The sequence below is a fragment of the Bombus vancouverensis genome, chromosome 9 (assembly GCF_051014615.1).
Source record: "Bombus vancouverensis nearcticus chromosome 9, iyBomVanc1_principal, whole genome shotgun sequence".
Taxonomy (NCBI): domain Eukaryota; kingdom Metazoa; phylum Arthropoda; class Insecta; order Hymenoptera; family Apidae; genus Bombus; species Bombus vancouverensis.
In genome coordinates, this window is record NC_134919.1 from 17,109,211 (window position 1) to 17,122,788 (window position 13,578).

The 13,578-nt window shown below is 33.0% G+C and overlaps 4 protein-coding genes across 11 annotated transcripts in view; 2 read left to right on the plus strand and 2 right to left on the minus strand.

Moving 5' to 3' along the window:
* Positions 1 to 1,359: 1,359 nt before the first annotated feature.
* pths (probable ATP-dependent RNA helicase DDX47) lies at positions 1,360 to 3,815 on the minus strand. The gene is made up of 8 exons (XM_033338336.2): positions 3,628 to 3,815; positions 3,095 to 3,188; positions 2,830 to 2,994; positions 2,585 to 2,751; positions 2,272 to 2,508; positions 1,980 to 2,203; positions 1,659 to 1,920; positions 1,360 to 1,562 (listed from the first exon to the last, which is right to left on the minus strand). The coding sequence occupies exons 1-8, from the start codon at positions 3,694 to 3,696 to the stop codon at positions 1,419 to 1,421; spliced, it is 1,362 nt and encodes a 453-aa protein (XP_033194227.1). The 5' UTR covers positions 3,697 to 3,815; the 3' UTR covers positions 1,360 to 1,418.
* A 2,172-nt stretch (positions 3,816 to 5,987) lies between these two features.
* On the plus strand, positions 5,988 to 6,824 carry LOC117158798 (cytochrome c oxidase assembly protein COX19). The gene is made up of 2 exons (XM_033338079.2): positions 5,988 to 6,492; positions 6,580 to 6,824. Exon 1 carries the CDS (start codon positions 6,173 to 6,175, stop codon positions 6,425 to 6,427), a length of 255 nt encoding a protein of 84 aa, XP_033193970.1. The 5' UTR covers positions 5,988 to 6,172; the 3' UTR covers positions 6,428 to 6,492; positions 6,580 to 6,824.
* A 216-nt stretch (positions 6,825 to 7,040) lies between these two features.
* Ppcdc (phosphopantothenoylcysteine decarboxylase) lies at positions 7,041 to 8,435 on the plus strand. The gene is made up of 2 exons (XM_033338077.2): positions 7,041 to 7,466; positions 7,859 to 8,435. The coding sequence occupies exons 1-2, from the start codon at positions 7,041 to 7,043 to the stop codon at positions 8,027 to 8,029; spliced, it is 597 nt and encodes a 198-aa protein (XP_033193968.1). The 3' UTR covers positions 8,030 to 8,435.
* A 124-nt stretch (positions 8,436 to 8,559) lies between these two features.
* Mmp2 (Matrix metalloproteinase 2) overlaps positions 8,560 to 13,578 on the minus strand; it is a 108,205-nt gene continuing 103,186 nt past the window's right edge. For all 8 annotated transcript variants that reach the window (XM_076621786.1, XM_033338075.2, XM_076621784.1 and 5 more), the window contains 4 exons: positions 9,906 to 10,390; positions 9,409 to 9,707; positions 9,122 to 9,225; positions 8,560 to 9,029 (listed from right to left, as the gene is read on the minus strand). In XM_076621786.1, coding sequence (XP_076477901.1) covers positions 8,788 to 9,029; positions 9,122 to 9,225; positions 9,409 to 9,707; positions 9,906 to 10,390 — 1,130 coding nt within the window. In that variant the 3' untranslated portion in view covers positions 8,560 to 8,787. The remainder of the gene's footprint in view (positions 9,030 to 9,121; positions 9,226 to 9,408; positions 9,708 to 9,905; positions 10,391 to 13,578) is intronic.

Genomic DNA, 13,578 nt, shown 5'->3' on the forward strand with positions numbered 1-13,578 from the left:
TCGACAACGAGATTAGACATATTGCATTCGTTAGTAATAAAAAACAAAAGTTGAGATTTCTCACCTGATCTAGCTTTAGGATGATGATTAAACTTATTGAACAAAGGATAGATATATTCTAAGCAGATACTCTTGTTATGAATGGAAATTGTGACGACCACTATATTTGCATGATAGTATCTGCCTATGGTGTTCTATTTGTTTTTTTTGTTTTTTAACTTACATTAAAGGCACTATTCGATAAAATCGTATCGAATAATCGTATTTCTTGAGAAACCAATGTGTTGTAGTAAATGTTGATTTATAAGTTGTAATGTGTTTTAGGTTTATTCCTAACATGTTTTGCAAACATTCTGCAACATAGTTGTACACCATCCAATTTCAATGACCCTTTAATGGTGTTCAATATTTTAACATATATCGAAGGTGTCATGCTTGTTAACGGTACATTAACGGAAGTTAGGTCTATAAGAATTGCAGTTTATATTACAGCATTTTAATTAGCATACTTTACAGTGAAAACTAAGTAGATACAAGTTACAACATCAAGCATTTTTCACTTTCTGCAGCATTATATTATTCTTCGGTGCACCTTTGATGAAAATCGTTTTGCAGTTTCTGATGTGTAGAAACAGATAAAATGCAAAAGATAAAGAATATACAGTTAAATGATACTGTAGCTTTTAAATGTTGCATTATTATTTTAAAGGTAAAGTGGAGCGTTATTGTTCTTGGATATTTTGTACGATGAAAACATGTACAATGTTAATTTATGATTTTTTATAGAGATTTGAGAGAAAAATCTAACAAATTTTATAATTGAGTGCAGTGTATAATATTTTTGCATTTGTTATGAGATTTTTATTATTTTTTCAATATATCAAATACTTTTAATCTTTGTCTTGCATTTTTTGAGAAATAGAATTCCATTTAATTATTCCATAATTATTGTGATTTTGAATAATGTAATTTACACTATTCTTATCCAGATAAAGATGTTTGCTCAATGCAAAAAAATTATTACGATAGAACAATAGTTTCTTACATATTAAAAATTTTCCCTTATTTTACAATCTCTGAATAGTAGTTTACAACTGCTTGGTCAGATTTATTAGCTTGATGGTAATAAATTTACACAGCGGTAATCATCAAAGGAATCCATTTTCGCCGTTTTAATGCAGATAAATACTCGAATGTCGCAAAAGGGAGTAAATGTGGTTTTGTAAATTAGCAGTTATTTAAGGATCTTAATACAAACTATGAGTTTGAAATAGAGATACATGAAATACATAAGAGGGGAATGGTGGTATGATTTATAAAAACAAACAAATAACAATGCCAATAAAAACAAATACTATCTTGCATTTCTATTATTTATTAAGGAAAAGTAAATGTACTTGATAAGGCAGTTAGACCGTTTAACCCTTTTTGGCCCTTCCTTTATTTTTGCCTTTTATCCTTTTTCTGACTCCCATAGATTGTTCTGTATCATCCTCCTCATTGTCATCTTGACGCTTCTTTCGTTTACCTAATTTTTTACTGTCCTCGATATCTTTCATTTCCTAAAATATGATAGTGTTTGTAATTATTACTATCATTATCGTTGTTGTTACTATTAATATTGTTGCAATAATCAAATAGTAAATAACTAATTGTACCATTTTTACAATACGTTGTGCTTCAGCTACTCTTTCTTGGAGCACCATTACTTCTTCTTCTTCGGTCGGATATAATGGTAATTGTTTTGATATCAATTGCTCTATTCTTTGATACAATTCTACGTCATACTGTGTTACAAACGTAATGGAACGACCAGAACGACCAGCACGTGCAGTACGTCCAACTCTATGTATATAATCTTTACTATGTGTAGGTATATCGAAATTTATTACAATATCTACATGAGGAATATCGAGACCCCTATAAAAAGAAACATATATCACGAAAAAAATTAAATAAGCTGAATATCATATACTTACCTGCTAGCAACATCTGTGGAAATAAGTATAGATCGATTTTTCGCCTTGAATTTAGTAAGTGCAGCTATTCTCTTATTCTGTGACATTTGTCCATGCAAAGGAACAGCAGTAAAGCCCAAATTTCGTAAAAGAAGAGCAGTTCTAACTGTATTGTTGCAAGTCGCACAAAATATCATAAAACTGTTACCTGCTAATTCATTTAAGATATGTACGAGATATACATCCTGCAATATGAAATTTTATTGTAAAAAGGAAATTTCTACAAAAATGAAAAAATTATTTTTGCTTGTACCTTGAATTTAACTGGGATAAAAATATAATATTGTTGTAATTTTTCAACAGTTTGGTACTTTGTTGAAACTTCCACTTTAACAGGGTTTCGCAAAGATGCTCTCTGTAATTTCTGAACCTTTTTAGTCATTGTTGCAGAAAACAACAATGTTCTTCTTTCTCGAGGAATTACCCTTAAAATTTTATCTACTTCAACTTCAAAATCCATATTCAAAATTCGATCTGCCTCATCCATAACCTTTTAAAAGATTGGAACAATAGGTACATCAATTTTTTTATCACGTGTATATAATAAAACTATTACTGTTACTTACCAAGAATTTTAAAGAACGTAGATTAAAACCTTTTGTGTTTTCCAAGTGATCAACTAATCTACCTGGAGTGGCAATTAAAATATGTGGCTTTTTTGCCAATAACAATGCCTGAGACATCATGTCCATTCCACCTACTATTACTGCACATTTTACTCCAATACTTGACCCTAAAATAAAATAACATTATATATAATAATCATGAGTACATTATTCTAAATTACTACAAAATGAAATATTTGCATTACCTAGAGCTTCAAATTGTTCTGATATTTGGAAGGCTAGTTCTCTGGTAGGTGTTAAAATTAAAGCAAAATATCTTTGTGGATTTTCTAACAGTGCCTGTAATATAGGAATAGCAAAGGCTGCAGTTTTACCAGAACCAGTTTCTGCTAATCCTATTACATCTTTACCTAATAAATTTTAAATTCAATTTGACAAAAAGTACTTCAATTTAATTCTAGTTCTTTTATTTTTCATATATATATATGTCTATTTCTCTTTTCATTTTACCTTCAAGGGTTAACGGAATAGCTTCACATTGAATTTTTGTAGGTGATTTCCATTTTAAATCTTCACATGTTTTACACAATGTGTCTACGATCCCCTAGAAATATTAACAATTAACATAATATTAATGAAATATTAACATAATATTTGTATTTTATTTATATTCTTTCTAAAAGAATAAAGTATTTAAAATATATGTTAATGAATATTAAATATTGAATAATTATTAACCATGTATTTCAGATACCGCAAGAATATAATAATATGAAATGATGATAAAGATAAATTTTATATATATTTTTAAATATATTTATTTTAAGTAAATATAGAGCGCAATTCAAGTAAGTTTCAAATATAATATTAATTTTTAAATGTTATATTCTTATAATTATGAATATATTTTTGTGTTATTACGTTAAATAATTTATTCAATTGTTACATTAAGTTTAATGTATATGTGATTATAAAAGGACATATGGAGTACTTTTTTTGTTTTGATTAGGTTAGATGTGTGTTACAGACATTTTTAAACTTACCAAATCTTTCCATGTCAGTTCCTTTACATTTTCTTGATCCTGTTGTTTTGTTGGATTACTTTCTTCCATTTTGTAATCATTAATATACTATATTAATAGTAATGACAATAAATATTTAATTTTACACACACTTTGTAACTTGTTCCTCACAAGTTTGAAAACATTTACGCTAGAAATTAGCAGAGAAGAAATGAGAGTGCTCACACCCGTAGTTCTAGTTGTTTCATATTACAGGTGCTGCCACCATGCGGCCAAGTGCTGAGTTTAATTGACATTAGGATATACAAGAACCTATAAAATTAGGGATCTGCCATGTTTAGTTCCACTCTAGCATAGATAAGAACGTATTGAGTAACAGAAGTTGAAATATATTTACTAATAGTAGTATTAATAATCAAATAATATATCATAACGGCATTTTTATTAATACGTACCATATTTTATGTAATAATAGCAATCTTACACGTGTAACACATAAAAGCTTTTCATTAAGAACATAATTTTATTCGTAATTGTTAACGAACGTTGTTTTAAATATGTTCTCTATTTCTCAATTTCATCAACTTAAAAGTTGAAAGAATACTATACTTAAGTTTGTTTCAGGGATCTCTGTAGCACCTGTAGAGAGAGATACAAGGCATCTCAAGGTACACAGAAGGTATTGAAAGTTTTGAAATGTAAATTTATTTCATAAGATGTCCCCCTCCCCCGTTTATTTTAGATTTATTGTAGGTTTTTATATAAATAGGAATTCCGTATCTCCGATTATATAGTTTAAATGTGATGTACAATTAGATAGGACAGTAGGGTGGTTTTAAATGAAATTAAATTTTTGGATAGGTAGGGTATTTTTTAAATTATTATGTAGTAATAGTTAATGCGTACGTAGTAATAATGTAATAGTAATAACGCGGAATAGATGATTTTTTGTTTGTCTTTGACTCTCAGTTATTCTACATTGTCAGGACAATAAATGTAAAATATTGTTGCAAATTCAAAATAGTATCTCATATAACGTTATACGATTAATTTGAAATTTAATTGAAATTTTGTTTTCAGGGAGGGTCTCCATGTGCAGGCAACCTCCACGTAGTGAGACCCGGGCTATCATTTTCATTTGACATATAATTACTAATTGTATTATATTATATGATATTACTATGAATTATATAGCAAGTAATATGAGCTAATTGACTGCTATTGCGATTATGTTTTTATAGGTCCTATCAATTCCTTCAATGATTCTAGGAGTATCCGAAGGAGAGCTTTCCGTTAAAGTTAAGGAGGATTCGCGCCCGAGGAGACATCAAAAAAGAAGGACGCAAGTCTCAAAAATCAAAAAGGAGGGCGAAGAGCAGTTGGGATTTCCTCAACGGCAGAAATTTATTTATTTTCTTCGTTTTTTGTTAATAAATTATTATATTCTGACATTTTATAATACTTTTAATACTGTTTTATATTATCGTTGTCGTCGTGCAGAAATACAGTAAACAATTAATTTCTCTTTCTTACAATTAGTTTCATTATTGCACGATTTTGTCATTATTATATTTGTCCATCTTGGATAGAAAAGCAGATATGAGCTTTCCTGTAGGACTGTACAATTAAATAGGTTCTTCTTGTAGCGTGGAAATCAATAGCTTCTTGTCTATGCTAGTGTGCAACCAAACAGGACAGATCCCTAATTTCTTGTATAAGCTAATATCAATTAAATTCAGCAATTGGCCGCATGGTGCAGCACTAGTCCGGGAATAACCAGGTCTATAAGCGTGAGTACTCTCATTTCCTCTCTGTAATTAGTATACCTAGAACCTGCTACAATTTATGCTTACTGATTAAATATTTTAATATAGAGTATTTAAGTATTTTCTAAGCGCTTGTATATTAATGGGGCAATTTTACATATTTTTGTCTTGTAAGCATTGAAAAATTTGTATATTTTATTTCTGTAATGGTTCTACATAGATAGTATATAGAAAAGCGAAAGAGATGGGGGAAATGAAATGTGAGAAAAAAGAAAAAGGAAAGAACATGCATGATTTGTTCGAAGTCTAGTAACTTATTGCGTATCCGCCTTGATACGCAAAACATATTATTGTGAATCGGCGATATTATCTTTTAACGACAATTTTAAATATTGTGGAATTTCAATATTTTAACTTATATGTGAATTTATGCAAATTTACGTTTAATACCCATATATTATATTTTATGCTTTTTGCTGCGTAAATGTGTTTATGTTGTATTACCGGGGTAAATAAGGAGATCGCCGGTGCTTATCGTTGGTAATTCGCTTACTTTTGACTGAATTTCTCTCATAAGCATCAGCGATCACCATATTTTTCTATAGTTACGTAATATAGAGTGCACAAAACGAAGTTAAAGATACGATCACAAGTGGCGCTGTTGCATTGAATGTTCTACAATGGTGGCCGTGGTCTACCGTTTATTTCGTAATAAGTTTGTTTAAAAGAGGTTTTCGAAAATTCTGTCTGTATTCGTTGATCCACCGATTTTTCTGTATGAACGTGAACCGGCGGTAGTGATGTCCACGTACACATTCTCACAGAAGATACTTACACCCATACCTCCGGAGAAAGGTAGTTTTCCACTCGATCATGAGGGTGTCTGCAGGAAGCTTATGATCAAATATATGCGTTGTTTGATCGACAATAAAAACGAAAACACAATGTGTCGAAATGTTATAAAGGATTATCTTGGTTGTCGGATGGATAATGAGCTTATGGTGCGAGAGGATTGGTCTAATCTCGGTTTTTCTGATGAGGCCAAGGAGACATAACAGCAGCGATTTATTACTAATCGATTGTCGCGACGTTGTAGATCACCGCTCTTATCACTTAACTGGTATTTATGAACTTTTTCGCTGGTCATTCTTGTTTCACTTTAGAAAATACTCCCACGAATTTTAAGAATATATTTACAAATTTTTAGCAACATATAACTTACGTATGTACATCAGAAATTATAAATAATATATATATATAAGTATTTATGCATTTGTTGAAATGATTTGTGAACGACGATGATTCGACATTATCAATAGAGAATTTTGTCTGATATGCAGCCAAATTAAAGTGATTGCAGTGCAGTGAAGAGACTTGGAAGCAAATTATTAAATATTCAAAATAAACTGTTAGAAATAATAATACATTTAATATAGAGAGTAATACATTTAAGAGGAAGAGAAATTATTGTTGATCTCATACGATATTGATCTCTTTTAATTAGAGTTTTCAGTTAATCAATGTAATTTAGACATTTTGCATCAGAAGGCCTAATATATAGGGATATATCTTTCAATATTGTTGTAATTTCACATTGTCTGTTGATATAACCGATAGAACAGAACTAAATAACACGTTAGACAAAGAAGCAAACGTAAATTCGTGAAAATGTCAAGCACCTCTAGAAAAAAAATACTAATTGGTTGTACTGGTAGCGTTGCAACAATTAAATTGCCACAATTAGTAGAGAAGTTATGGCAGAATAATTTGGATGTAAGGGTAGTAGTCACTGAAAAGGCTAAACATTTCCTGAAAGAAGCAGAACTGCCTCCAGGAATTCAAGTATTATCTGACACTGTAGAATGGGCAGCTTGGCAAGATAGAGGCGATCCTGTATTACATATTGATCTAGTAAAGTGGGCTGATTTATTTTTAATCGCTCCACTAGATGCCAATACCCTTGGTAAAATAGCCAGTGGCATATGCGATAATATCTTAACTTGTGTCGCACGTGCCTGGGATCCACTGAAGCCTTTGATTTTTTGTCCTGCCATGAATACAAAAATGTGGGAACATCCTGTTACTGCACCACAGGTATGTAGTATGATATTTAAATATATAATATTCTTTATATATATTATACATAAATATCTCTTTTTAATCATATTTATGGTTTAAGTTAACTGGATTTAAGATCGGGCAATTTTTTATCATAGAATTAATCTCCAAAGTAGCGGTTATGGGAAAAGTTTTGTAGCGTTTTAATTAAATTAGACAAGATAAGCAACGAAAATCTGTTTTGGTGGAATTACTCGAATTTAATTTGTTGTCTTTATGGTTTACTAACATAGAATAGTAAAAATTTGAAAAAAAAGAACCTGGGAAACTTGGAAAGTTTGTTAGAAAAGAAACGCTTTAATAGAATTTATTAAACATAAATCTACAGTATTGTGTGATTAAACTTGATTATTCTTATCTTTTCTTAGATAGCTCTGTTAAAGTCTTGGGGATATAAGGAGGTTACATGCATTTCTAAAACTCTTATGTGTGGCGATGTAGGAATAGGTGGAATGGCAGAAGTAGACAATATCGTTCAAACTACATTGAGGTTGCTTAATCCTTGGGACCCATATTCGCCGCCGGATTTGCGCCTTTAGCATCAGGAAGTTAAAGTGAAACATTCAACGAAGCTTTATCGTCATACGTATAATATGTGAAAAATTTTGCGAAGAAAAGATATTTAAAAGCGAAAGAATAACGCGTACTATGGTGAAATTTAAATAATTTATGCTCATAGTGAAATTCGAGTTCAGTCGCAAGTATCGACTTGTAAGATTACGCTTTCCCGAGGACACTATGTCGCGATATTTTGCTGCTCAAACGAAACGTCTAAAACAATTGCTTTAAGAAGAGTAAATAAAGTCCGTTAATAGAGTCCGTTTGTTCACTCGCCAAAGTAAAATGTAAAAAATTGTAAAAAAGTTCTGTTAACATATCGTTCAACACAGTAAATAAATATGTACATGTTTTTGCTAAATATATGAGTTAAATGAGATAACATAATTTAAGGTTCCCTTGGTCTTTCTTTCTTTTTAAAAACAACTTCTCGCTTCGTATATTTTATAATTTACAATTAAGCTGTTCATGTAGTGAAAAGAGTCTTTTGGAAAGATAAAAAATTCACAAATTGGGATAAATCATCGTTTATTATTAAAATTTTCGTTAAAATTATTTAAAAATTACTTTATTAAAATTATTTTATATATACTCGGTATAAGGAAAACGGTGTGCGTGTGTGCGTGCGCGCGCGCGCGCGCGCGCGCGTTGTGTATTTGTTTGTTTAGGTGTTAAAATTTGGGGCGCGTATGCATATACGCACAAATATTTATACACGACTTCACATAAATATCACAGTTTACAAATATTTATTAAAATACGCTATAAAAAATATCCCGAGGAAGAAGGTCGATCGCGACGATGCGTTGTTCGAGGCCATGATTTTTGATTTTCTTGGATAACTTTCCACATCGTTCGTTTCCAATTCCGGAGGGCAGTCCATCCAAAACGGGGCTGATAATTTTTGCTTTTCGTGTGCAACCTTCATTCTTTGATCGTCGAATTCCCAAAAGCCTTTCCCCTTGAAAAAGTATGTTTTGCCTAAAAGATATACACGTTTTATCATTATTATCATATAGCGATTACATATATTTGATATTGTTATTATCACAATCGATTGCAGGAATACAGACCATCTCTCCATTGGAAAACAGCGTCGATGTCTGTTCCAACACCAGCGAACATGCTTATATTTCTTGGATAGTCGAGTTCTATGTGGTTTACTGATTCATCAAACCTGTACGAATATCACAATCGTTAAATTTAATTTTCATAATCATTAAATTAAATCCGATTTATATCATTTATTTCCGCTTAATATAATTTTCGCCCGTTTCAAAGTTATGTGTCGATGTTATATATGTTCTAATTTCATTTTAACTTTGATATCAACCGCAGATAAAACATTTTTGTTCGATACCTCCAATACTCGGATCCACTAAAGAAGTAAGTTCTTCCATTGTGTCCCCAAATCATCGCACCGTCGATTTTTTCCAATGACTCTGGCAATCCCAGTTTAGTTAATGGTTTTGGATAACCCGGTTCGAGATTGTTGGCGTTGAAAACATAGTACCTTTTGCCAATAAAGAATACGATTTTCTTGTCTGGCCTCTCGTACACTGCATCAACGTGATCGATGTTCTCAGGTAGGTTAAACAAACGCGTGATCTCCGCTGGATATCCCTCGTATAATCCTTGGTCACCGATTCTCCATAAATACTACAAAAGACACACATTACGATATTATTGGTATTACATTTCTTTATTTCTATTCGATCGCTGTATATCTCTTTTATTCTATATCGTCGAGAAACTTTTCAATAAAACATTTATCGATACATCAAACGTGCAAAAATGAAATTTCCACGCGTTCTCATTGGGCATGTTGAAAATTTGCAATTTCGTTCGACAACTTACTCGTCCTTTGAAAACAAAAATTTCCCTGCGAATAATGCTGATGGCATCGTAGCTGGTATCACATTTATCCGGTTTATCGTTTTTGGGTGTCGGCGTTGTCCATCGGTGCCTTGGCCTTTGCGTGTACGGTGTCCTGACGGTGGTGGTAGTGGTGGTGGTGGTGGTGGTGGTAGTGGTAGTGCTAGTGGTACTAGTGGTAGTAGTGGTACTAGTGGAGGTGGTGTGATGTTTGTGAGGTTTGTGAGGCCTCTGAGGTCTGTCCTCCGGCCTCTCTGGTCTCTCTGTTCTGTAATCCGGCTTTTGAGGGTAGCGATCAGGGCGGCGAGGCCTGTCGTCGTTTGGATAGTGATTTGGCCTGGTTGGTCGTGTTCTCCATGGTCTGTACGTCGTCCCAACGCTTGTCGTAGTTGTCCGGGCCGTTGTAGGTCGTTCCGGAGGTGGCGGACCACCTGGTATCTTGGCCCAGAGCTTCTCTTCGGGTGCACCTGTAACACGATCACCAGGTACTCGTTAAACGACTATCACGCAGATAATAAATTGATCGTTGGCTCGAACTATTTTAACGTCTATTAAAATCGGAAATAAAGTATAGTTTAAAAAATCCAGGACTTGTAATATTTCTTTTTTCGCTTCTTATTCGATATGGTGTCGAACGATCGATAAAATAAGTCAAAAGTAAAAATCGATAATTGCGTGTATTCAGTAGCAAAATATTCGATAAGCAGCTGTAGATACAATTTAATTGATATACACCAATAATTCGAGTCGTTTCGCACAGATCGATAAAACTGGAATGAAAGGCACAATATGTCGTAAGTCGTTATCTTCGTAGAAACATATGCAGAGACGTAAAGATTTACTATCCCGTAAAGATGGTTCAGTCCTGAATTCATTTTCAATACGAAAGGAGAAGAGAAAAGCGTATTTTATGTTTCAAAATTGAATCGATTCAACGCATCTTTCACGGCAATACTTTTTAATACCGAAACAAACATCTATTTCCGTATCTCGATATCAAACGCAACGTCAGCTTTCCACCTAACTAACCTAACCCCAACCAGACGTAAAATCGGATTACATTATCTGCACAGAACTATTTTTAATTTTAATCTGGAATAAGAAAACAAAGGCGAACCTCGAGCTATTTGTGTGTTCCAATCGTGTACAAGATGTAATTTCATTGTTTCATTGTTTCAAACACATGTAAAAATCGTTGTTAATTTGTTATTTCTATGTTAAATGATAAATGACGTGGTAGAACTTTTAAAGTGGAAGTTGTTCGCAGAACACGCCTTTCGGTGATCAAAGTTTTTAGATATTCTGCGAGTTTTGTCACTGCAGATGTTCCAAGCTGTAACTACAAAACTTTCCATTTAAACCAAAAGTATATCGTGCACGTACTTTTATGGGGATATTACTGTTTACCAAATTACCATATAAAATTGAAAAATATCCTATTTAGAATAGGATTAATTAGAATTAATTAACTCGAGAAGTGTCTTTGACTTAAGGTCGAAGACGACAACAGTCTCTGAGAATTTCCACGAGATGTCACTTTATCGATGTTGTTATGAAAAACATTGTAATTGGAATTTTGAAAGTATCGTCACTGTAATCAGATCGATAGTTAAAGAGATAATGTTAGACGGGTAAGTTTTTTCATTTTCATTCTCTGTCTGTTTATTCGTTTCTCTAATCCCTCCCTCTCTCTCTCTCTCTCTCTCTCTTTCTTCACCACAGCAGCCGCGTGCAGATTCCGTTCGCTAATTGGTAGCTCCCTCACGAATATTAATTATCATTCGATTCTGGGACACACGCCGTTCTTGAATAATGCAATAATGCAGATAGTACGGGGTTGCGCATGATATATACATACTTTGCATACCGCGATGTATTATGCATAACGTTTATTGCCATTGACTTCTCGTTCGTATACCTGACTCGAGCTATTTATAATGGAGTTTTCAAGAAACCTCGCTGGTTTGACTATTAATTTTGGTTTGCTTTGCTTTCGTTCCACTGTTCATTTTGCTGAGGTTGACTGATAGAAAAACGAGTGGACGAATCGGTAATAGAAAAATATATCGAAATAAATAAAGGCGAATAAATAAATAATAAGCACGTTATCGAGATATGTATAATTTTGTGTGCTAGAGTAGATTGGCCGCGTAGTAGTGACACACGTATGTGAATATCAGCGTGTGGAAGTATACGTGTGCGTGGCGTCTCGAAAAACAGACGAACGCAACTGTTTCGTTGTGATACGGAAAGAGAGCGTCGAGACGCGTGCAAATGTATATCGACGAAGATCGTGGAAATCCTTTATTAAATAAATCTAAAACTATTTTAATACGAATGCTAAGTGTAACCTTGGTGTTTCTTTACTTTTATTTCGCCAATTAAGATCCACAATTCTCAACGTATATAATGTATGCTGATCTAGATCCTCACTGTTATAGCGTTACGATAAAATAGAAGAAGCGATAGGGAGCGCGTTCGTATGTTAGGTTGTCCGAAAAGTATCTTTCTTTAGACACACGTCTTTTACAACGATGCATCTTTATACGAACATGAAACCTAATCTGTCGAACGTTGTGATCTTTATTTTGATAGAACAAAATGGATCGTACGTAATTCGATAAAATAATACGAAATGGAAAATGTGCATCCATTGTTTCCTTATAAAACGAAAGAAACTTTTTGGACGACCTAATATTTATAGGAAAGGACATTATCAAAAAGTTAACCTTGTAACTCTAACTAAAGGCTACAAGAAGCAGCAATAGAAATCTACTTATAGCTCTTTTGCTTCTAGATCTTGTAATCCAAAAGAAAATTTATATTCAAGGGCGCAATAATATGTACCTCTCCTTGTTTCGAATTCTTTTCTTTCGCTAAATTCTGTTCTCTTTGTAACAGCTGTCTCCAGGTCACGGGTATACAAGAGAAAAGCTGTAGAGTTTTTCTTTTTTCCTCGAAGTAATTACTTCGACAAATTTCATGCCAGCTTTAACAATCGTGTGAAATTATAATGTATATGGGTATTCTTTTTCTCTCTTTTCGTCGAACATCTATCCAATTTTTGCCCCTTCGATCGCAGGAAAGAAGAGAAAATTACGATCACGAAAGAGCATTCCTTTCTCCAAGGAATAATCCGAAAGGCACAATGACGATCGATTTTCACACGAATAGCAGAAATTTATGTTTATGACAAAAACAACTTCGAATTCGTCGATCTTATTGTTAAATAGATGGTACATTTACACCGTACGTGTGAGAGTGTATGTGAGCTTTGAAGGACGTGCAGCTGTTAGTTGAGACAAAAGCGATTAAAAGCGGTTGGAAGTTATTAGAAGGAATCGGAAGAAAAGAAACAACCAAGCGAGTAGGTTATCGAGTCCTTTAGAGAGTAACGCACATTTAGAGTCGAATAATTTGTAAATAAATTTTAAACTATCTGTTTTTCCAAATCCTCTCTATACCTTGACGCTTATTTTATTCGGAGCGTTAAAGAGGATTTTACGAAATAACGCTACGAGCTAGGATGCTACTAACTTCCTGCTTTTTGCTTTCCAGTCCACCGGATTACGTCGCTAATTCAAGAACCAGTAACAAAGTGATTCGCAATTAAGCGACACGCTTCTTCGTGCTAATGAGTTTTTATCGTTTCTGC